General features: G+C 46.4%; 1 protein-coding gene across 1 annotated transcript; it reads left to right on the plus strand.

The window, feature by feature from the left end:
- Positions 1-2,074: 2,074 nt before the first annotated feature.
- RNF228 (ring finger protein 228) lies at positions 2,075-6,144 on the plus strand. The gene has a single exon (XM_075569681.1). The coding sequence runs from the start codon at positions 3,486-3,488 to the stop codon at positions 4,305-4,307; it is 822 nt and encodes a 273-aa protein (XP_075425796.1). The 5' UTR covers positions 2,075-3,485; the 3' UTR covers positions 4,308-6,144.
- The last annotated feature ends 2,951 nt before the right edge of the window (positions 6,145-9,095 follow it).

Genomic DNA, 9,095 nt, shown 5'->3' on the forward strand with positions numbered 1-9,095 from the left:
TTCTTCCTCTTAGCCCAATTCAATGGATTTATGATTAATTTAATCTCTTCATGTAAACCTGTTTGAATAATTTTCAAGGGATTACTCCTGAGTAGTGTCTGTATGAATTAGTCTTTATAGAATTTCAGAGCATATGTAAAAAGTCTCCTTCTTGATTTCATGAATTTAAATCCACCTGCACTTAGAATTGTTCTCTTTCTATTTTGGTTGAACTTCTCCCGTGCTCCCCCTGGATTTAAAAAAAAAAAAACTCAGGTGATACTCACCATTAGTATGTAAGTCATTGGGTGATTTAAACATGGCTGCCGTCTCAATGTACAGTAAGATCCACTTTAGGGATTGGCCGTGATGATATTTATGATGTATTGTGAGATCTGCCATTTTTAACCCCTTGTGCAAAGCGTTGCAGAACAATATCCCCCTCAGGCAGTGAGAGGGTTAATACATTGTGTTTGTTTCATTTTTATTATGATTACATACTTAATAATACAGCATTCCATGGTGGTCACAGGCTTATAATGCTTTGGCCAAAGGATTGATTAATGAACCTTATTTTTGAGAAGAATAACTGCTGGTATTTAACGTAATAATTTGTCTTGTTGGATGCAGCATCTGGGGCGTTTTTTATCTTTTGTTGTGTATGTTAGGTCAGGTGTGTGCGAGCTTTTCTGGGGAGGTGGTGGGGGGGGGGGGGGGGGCGGCAGTTGCAGAGGCTCAGCTCTTCCCTGAAGGTGGCCTCTGTAACTTCACTTACCTTGGCTTCCAGTGACGTGTCGCCATGGCAACCCGGCATCAAATGAACCCACTGCATCATTTGACGCCGGAGCCGAGCAGGGGGGGGACAGTATGCAGGGGGAAAGGTTTGCGCACCCCTTCATTAGGTCACTACCTAATAGCACTCCTATTGATATATATACAGCTCAACCCCGTTATAACGCGATCCGTTAAACGCTAATCCGCTTATAACGCGATGCAAGCGTGGCTCCCAATTTTCGTATTTATGAATACTTTACAGCACGATTATTTGCATCTTAAATACTTTATTGTACAATGCATACACTTGTACATTATTTCTAACGCGATCCGCTTATAACGCAATGTGATTCTTTGGACCCCAAGCACAGCGTTATAAGGGGGTTGAGCTGTATATATAATGGAAATAGCCATGTTAGTCCAGTTGTGATAGTGCAGAATAAATGAATTCTTCAGTATTAGGTGATACCTTTTTTATTTGGACAAACAATTTATGTCATAGGACAAACTTTCTGGAGTTCTCCTCTCTTCCTCAGGTCGGCAATACTGATTACCAACCTGTGTAGTGCAGGGGTGTCTACCACCAGTACTCAAGGGCCACCAACAGGTCAGGTTTTCAGGATACCAGGATCAATGTCACTGATTGAGCCACCTGTGCTGAAGCAGGGATATCCTGAAAACCTGACCTGTTGGTGGCCCTTGAGGACTGAGTTTGAGACCCCTGGATTACATACTCCATTGCATGATTCTGCAATGTTTCTCTAGTTTGGAGAAATAGCTTCTTCCGCTGTGAATTTGCAGTGAGGGGCTTCACCCCACCAGCCAGTGTTATACCCAGACACAAAAAAACAGGTGTTACAATTGCTTTATAACAGTATATATTTGAGGTCACTTTCCTGAGGGGTGCTCCAATTGACACAAATACATATATACAGATATAATGCTGTGGGTCTGGGTTTTGAGCTTGCTAAAATGGTGTATGTCTAACATTATATTACAAAGGTGGCCAACAGGTCAGGTTTTCAGGATAGCCCTGCTTCAGCACAGGTGGCTCAGTCAGAATGACTAAGCCACCTGTGCAGAAGCAGGGATATCCTGAAAACCTGACCTGTTGGTGGCCCTTGAGAACTGGAGTTGGCCTACCCCCGGTATATAACCCGGTGTGGGTCTGTGTGTATCAGTGTGTCTCTGACCAGACTAGGTACGGTGACTTTGTGTAAGTGTGTGCTTGTGTATCAGTGTGTGATATTACAGGGTCCTGCATCAGGGGTCAGAAGCTGTGGATGGCAGAGAGCACCGTCAGCCTCGTTAATGCCAGAGGGGCTAGCTTTCGTTTGTTCTTGGCCTCTCCGGCAGCAAAGGGGTTAAACTATCCCCTTTTGGAAAAAATTTGCCTTGTCCGACTCCCCCGGGTGCGACTTTTCAACCTCATTGTTGGAAGGAAACCCTGGTTTCGTTAGCTATGCTTAAGCCCCTTAACTAGCCAATAAGGAAGGCAGTGTGTGTTGTTTACTGTACACGGCCGGCACTGTATATACTGTATTTAATGAAGAGTCGTGCAAATTCTGCCCTTGAACACAAAATCCACGATACGATCAAGGAGGGGAAAAGGTGACGGACGCTTTTATCTGCTTCTCCTCCAGACCAGTCGGATCTTGAACATTAGCAAGAGAAATCCTGCATGCAATCCGGCATTACATCACATTACTGGAGAGCAAGCAGCAAGCACAGACCAGACAGACTCAAGGAGCAGCTGCTGCTGCCTTTGTTCCCCGCCCCCCCTCACCCCCCCAAAAAAAAGGACACTGGAGCCTCGTGGAGAGAGGGACACCGTGGATGCGCCTGCAAGAAAATCCTGTCCACCTTCACCTGTCCAACCAACGAGAGGCAGCGAGGAGCTCGTGCTGAAGGTGTGATGGATCCCAGACTGGAATAAAGAGGGAGTGGGGGGGAATCTCATTCATCATTACAAGCCAGCATCACAAGGAGGAGACAAAGGAAGGCACAGGAGGAGGATGGAGAGAGCACGGATACTGAGACCCGGCCTTTCGGGATCTATCACTGTCTAAGAGTGAGACTTCATTCCAGTCTGAGAGCTCATTGTTGCTGGATGAGGCCTGTTGCCTTTGCATGAGTGACACTGCCTTTATTGTGGTGAGATCCAGCCCTTGTGAGTATGCCTTCTTTTTAATCAGTGGTGATCACGCCGTGTAAGTAAGACTACGTGCTCAAGAGGGAGGCTTACTCCACGTAAGGCTGCCAGCTGAGTGAGGCTCACTCCCCCATGTGAGTAAGAATGCCTGGGAATGTGAGTGAGGCTCGCTCCATGCTCGCTGACATAAGTGAAGCTCACTACTCATGAGTTCACCGCCTAATGAATGATGCTCGCTTTATGTAACAAAGACTGCCTGCTAATGATTGAGAGTCACTTCATGTGAGCGAGACTTATTATTAATGAGTGAGGCTCATACTAAAGAGAGACTGCCTGCAGGCCAGTGAGTAATGCTCACTTCATTTGAGTAATACTGCATTATAATACGTAGGGCTCACTCAATGTGAGTAACACACTACGGTAATGAGTAATGTTCAATGCAAATCATCAAAGCCCACTTATACTGAGTGCTGTCTAATGCAAGTGAGCGTGGCTTCCTTCCAGCAACTGAGGCTCACTTCATGTGAATGAGACAAGAGCAAGACTTGAAGTGGGAGTTTGCGAGCCTGGCCTTGGAATAATGACATGGATATCTCAGTGTGAGGAGCGGAGAACCAGCATGGCAGGAGATCAGGTCAGTAGCCCGGGCTCAGATCTGACCCTGTCCTATGAGGAGTATGAGTGCAAGATTTGTTACAATTACTTTGACCTGGACAGGAGAGCCCCTATGTTGCTGGAATGTCTGCACACCTTTTGCCAGGAGTGCCTGAGCACCCTGCACCGCAGGGAGGACCGTCCATGGCGCCTCCCCTGCCCGATCTGCCGGCACCGCACAGTGGTACCAGACTCCCGGGTGAATGCCTTGCCCATTAACACCAAGGTGGCCGAAGCTTTCCCCCTCTATGTGCGGATTGATGACCCTCTGCCCCAGGACGTCCTGCCCCCTCTTCCTTTCCATCAACAACGTGGGCTTCATTACCACCACAACCCCGAGCTGCGCTATGCTTTGCCGCCGGGACAAGAGGGTGTGTTGGCGGCCACCGCAGCAACTCGAGGCCAGGTATCCTTTTCGGGCCTAAGTCAACCTCAGTCTGTGGGTGCGTCATCCCCAGGAACAGGCTACGAGAGGTGCCAGAGTTGCAAAAGGGCCGTCCTGAGGATTAGCTGCGTCTGTGTGGTCTTCTCCTTTTTGGCCATGGTGGTTCTGCTCTTTGCTGGCCTGGTCTTCGTGAACCGCTACAGCGGGGCCCCGGCACCCTCCCCCGCAGGGCCCATCTGCCTGTCAGTGGCCAGTGTACTTGCCCTCTTCTCGGTGGTAGTCACCTGGGTTATCTGTTGGCTCAAGTACAGGCCAGAGGCCGTGGAGGGGAGCAGGGGAACATCAGGGCGAAGAGACACTTGACAATGACACTCCAAGATGTGAACATCTCCCTTTATTATCCCTTATTTAACTGAATGGGCTCCTCAGGGGTTAGGGTACCGTCAGGTAATAATTCTGATGGGCCAAATGGCCTCTCAGGATGATATTACCCGATAGCAACCCAACTCCCGAGAGTACACTGTAAGTCTGCACCACTGCAAGTATACCTAGCACTTAATGATATTACTTGATGGTAACCCAACTCCTGAGTGTCCACTGTAAGTTTGTACCACTCCAAGCATAGTTAGCACTTGGTGATGTTCACTTTTGATAACCCAACTCCTGATTGTCCACTGAATAGCTGCAAATAGGGTTCCTCATAACTTGCAGATTTTGGGCAGTAAGCTAAACTAAGCAAAGGCTAACGGGTCCAAATAAGCACAGGTGCGACCTACTCATTCTGGGGTAACAGCATCAAAATACTATGTCAAATGTAATTGTTTGGCCCACATGACATCTCACCCATTTGGGTTGTTGAAACATGATACTGTATGTATGATAGGGTGGCCAGGTGTCCAGTATTGAACCGGACTGTGTTGTATTTGGACACGGTCCAGTAAAAAATGAGAGGTAATGCTGAACATGTATGTGTGTACCGCTACAATCTCTCTGAACATGTATGTGTATAACGGTATTACTTCTCTGGACATGTATGTGTATAACGGTATTACTTCTCTGGACATGTATGTGTATAACGGTATTACTTCTCTGGACATGTATGTGTATAACGGTATTACTTCTCTGGACATGTATGTGTATAACGGTATTACCTCTCTGGATATAGTGGCGTGAGCAGCTTGGGGGGCCGCGGGATTTCCCTGAGCAGGGAGAGAGCAGGGCTGTTAGGGGCTGGGCAGCTTCCTCCAGGAGGTGTCAAGACCCTGGGAGTGGGGCCAAGGAGAGGAGGAAACCGCATGGAGTGTAGAGAGATGTGTGTCTCGGGTGTGTGTCTGTGTTTCGTGTGTGTGTGTGTGTGTGTCTTGAGCCCGTCGCACCTTTCACCATTGTGTCCAGTATTTTTGAAGAAGCCGCCTGGCAACCCTAGTTATGTATGGGGGCCTACGAAATGATAGGAACACACGTCAGTGTGTATGTATGTATACACACACACTTGAATTAAAAAAGATATAAATATACACACACACACCAATATGTATGCACAGGGATATTTTGTGGGGGAACTCATGTGAACTGGATTCTGGTACCTTTTTACGTAATTAAAAAGAAACACTGCACAGTAATGATGAAATTATTAGGATGAAAAACTAACTGGAAGTGGCTACATGCTTATTAATCCATCCTTTCTAAGGTTTCCCCCACTGTGTGTGTGTGTGTGTGTGTGTGTGTGTGTGTGTGTGTGTGTGTGTGTGTGTGTGTGTGTGTGTGTGTGTGTGTGTGTGTGTGTGTGTGTGTGTGTGTGTTTGTGTGTGTGTGTGTGTGTGTGTGTACACGCATCAGGGGTAGCAATTCCAGTCCTCAAGGACCACAAGTCAGGTTTTCACAATATCCCTGGTTCAGCACAGGTGGCTCAGTTAAAGGTTGAGCCTCCTGTGCTGAAGCAGGCTCTTCGACTGAGACACTAATTGAGCCACCTGTGCAGGGATATCCAGAAAACCTGACCTGTTGGTAGCTCTTCAGGACTGGACTACCCCTGATTATATATATATATTTATAAACCACCAACCCTGAGAAAGACAAGAACTAAAGAAGTGCTTTTTTTTAATATTTATTTTATGCATGACGATTGGTTACAATAATGTGTGATTTGAAAAAAGTGGTTAAAGTGGCAGATGTGTGTGTGTGTGGGGGGGGGGGGGGGTGGGGGTCAGTAATTATGCCTATTTAGGGCCACCAATAAGGCTGCACTCCCACTGTTTCTCAGTGTAGCTCTGCAATAAGCTTATCTGGTCCAACATCACTTGATGATTTTGCGGCTCCGACGGACAATAGTATCTAATGGTGACTCATAGTGTCCATTACACCAGGGCTTCTCAATTCCAATCCTCAAGCAGCCCCCCCCCCTTCCCCCTTCCAACAGGTTAGGTTTTCAGGATATCCCAGCTTTAGCACAGGTGGTCAATGTGATTGAACCACATGTGCTTAAGCAGGGACTGATTGAGCCACCTGTGCTGAAGCAGGGGCTGAGTGTATAGCACACACCTATGCTGAAGCAGAAATATCCTGTAAACCTGACCTGTTGGGGTGGGGGGGGGGGGAGGTTGTTGAGGACTGGGGATGAGCCCCCCTGCATTACACTGATAAACATAGTCAAACGTCTGCTTTTTCCAGACCAATGTCACCTGTCCTTATAACAAGTCCCACATGGCCACTTGAACTGATAGATTTTGTACGGTGTAAGTATCATGCAGTATCAGATCGTTTATAAACCTACATTCGGAGTTTGGCCTTGTATAGGATACTTCTCCAACGAGTTCTCCACAGGGGCCAGGTCAGAACATTGCACTTAGCCCCCTAAGCAACTAGTGTGAAGCTAGCAGTCTGAGTCTGAGGACCATATGACGGATATTAGTGGGCCACCAGTTGAGGAGCCGTGGTATACACGAAAGTGGAGGGGGATAAAGACCCGAGATCCTCCTCTTCTGAGTGGGCGCTCATGTATTCAACATGTGTAGTGTCCCCATAAACATCCCCATCTACTTTTTACAACGACCATCCCAAATTGCAAACCGGTCTTCAAAGGAGCTGTTCGGGTGAGCAGGGGTCAGACATCGACGTTAGTCTATCACCGGACACATTGCAGGATCATATCGCACCTCTCCTGAGCATATGTTGCCCCTCATCAAGTAGCTGTAAATGGTTTGAGAAGGAAGTTTCTTTTGTCTACCTTCGCCTGTTGTGGCCATTCATGAATCTACTCTGTACAAGTACAGATATAGAAGACTTCATTATTTATCGTGATGTGATATGTTGGGATATATTGTGATATACTGCTTCAGCACTGCCAATCAATCCTAGGGAAACTCTGAAATATGCTGGGATATGTTGTTCTATCTGGGGGGGAAGAGGGGAGATCTGTGGGACACTTTTTTCTTACATGTTGAAGTCCCTGTCATTGAGTCTGGGAGGACATGTAGGGAGATTTTTTTTATTAAAGAAGCACTCCCTTATAGCAGAAGAAAAAACAAAAAAAACCATTGTGTAATTCCTTCCCCAGTAAGATCCAAATCAACCCGAAAATAACAGTTTTACTTATTTGTAGCCTGTGAAAAATTAAAAAAAAAAAAAAAAAAAACCCCTGAGAATGATACTTTTTTTCTCTTGTTCTCGGTGTAACTGCTGTGATTGTTTTCTAATTTTAGATTACTGTCTCAGAATATTTCTTAACCTAAGGAAACATTTTTGCTGAAAGACACTTATTAATCAGGGACGGTTACTAGTAGCACAAATAGGAATTCTGTGGATCGTTCCAAGTCCTGGGTACATCTCTGGAAATTTACCATAAAAAGCAATATCCATTTGTAAGACATACCTTTACCCTGTACCTGTTTTAGCAGGTACCATGTCTCATTAAAACGACTGGATTAATTGTACCCATTTGGTGTAAGATAAAAAGATAGTTTACTTCTCTTGTGTCCATTGGGTGAAGCTCGGAACCTACAGGCTACGGCTAATCAGAATTGGATAGTCAAACACATGGCATGTATTTGTATAACATCCTGTGTGTGTTTATAGGTAATGCCCCATATATTTAGGATATACGGACTTGTGTTGACCTGCCCGCCATCTTCTTTCTGACCTACTCTACATTGGCGTTGGCACAGTTGCCAACAACGCTCAGGTTGACAGAGCGGGTTGATCAATATTTCTGCTTTCTCAGAGAACAAAAGGGCTACCCAGGATGCACTGAAAAGGGGCAAAGAGAAAGCAGAACTGCATCAATCTGTAATGCTGACATGAGTCCCACTTGGCGACCAGATGATCTGCAGGTGATGGGCTAGGACAAGCCGATCAGATGATCTGCAGGTGATGGGCTAGGACAAGCCGACCAGATGATCTGCAGGTGATGGGCTAGGACAAGGCGACCAGATGATCTGCAGGTGATGGGCTAGGACAATTCTAGGCTGAACATCTCCAATTCCCCACAGTGTAAAGCAGGGCTAAGGTCCATTTTGCATCAAAATACATCTGAAGTGTAAAGAGCACGATTCCTGCTCCCCCAGGCCAGTTTTGAGCTGGGGAACAGAGAGAGGAAGAGCAGGGAGAGACTCCCAGATATTTCTTGGGGTCGAGTGAAGTGGACAGGAGTTCTCCTTGTAAAGGGGCTGTTTTATTTGGCTGCAGTGGTGCAGAGGTCAATTCTAAGTAGTGGCCTAGGACAGGGGTGCTCAACTCCAGTCCCCAATCCCCCTCCCCAAGTGGTCAGGTTTTGAGGATATCCCAGCTTCAGCACTGGTGGCTCAATCAGCCTCTGATTGAGCCACCTGTGCTGAAGCAGGGACTGATTGAGCAATCTGTATTATTTTAACTCTGTGCCCAAGACATACGTGAAAACGAGAGGTAACTCAGTGTATCACTTCCTGGTAAAACATTTTATAAATAAAAATAATAAATAAACCTGAAAACCTGGCCTGTTGGGGGGGATTGAGGACTGGAGTTGAGAAACCCTGGTCTAGGAGCTACTAATGGACTGGGGACATTTTAATTTGAATCCTCACATGGTGTAAACCAGTCCGGTTTGCAGCCCCATGAGATGCTGCTGTTGTCCTACATCTTTTAACAGACGTCTCTGACACAAATGAATCTTGTTGC

Source organism: Ascaphus truei, chromosome 14 (genome assembly GCF_040206685.1).
Source record: "Ascaphus truei isolate aAscTru1 chromosome 14, aAscTru1.hap1, whole genome shotgun sequence".
NCBI classification, from domain to species: Eukaryota; Metazoa; Chordata; class Amphibia; order Anura; family Ascaphidae; genus Ascaphus; species Ascaphus truei.

Coding starts and splice junctions, on each gene's coding strand:
- RNF228 (XM_075569681.1), top strand. CDS start 3,486: ATGACATGGATATCTCAGTGTGAGGAGCGGAGAACCAGCATGGCAGGA.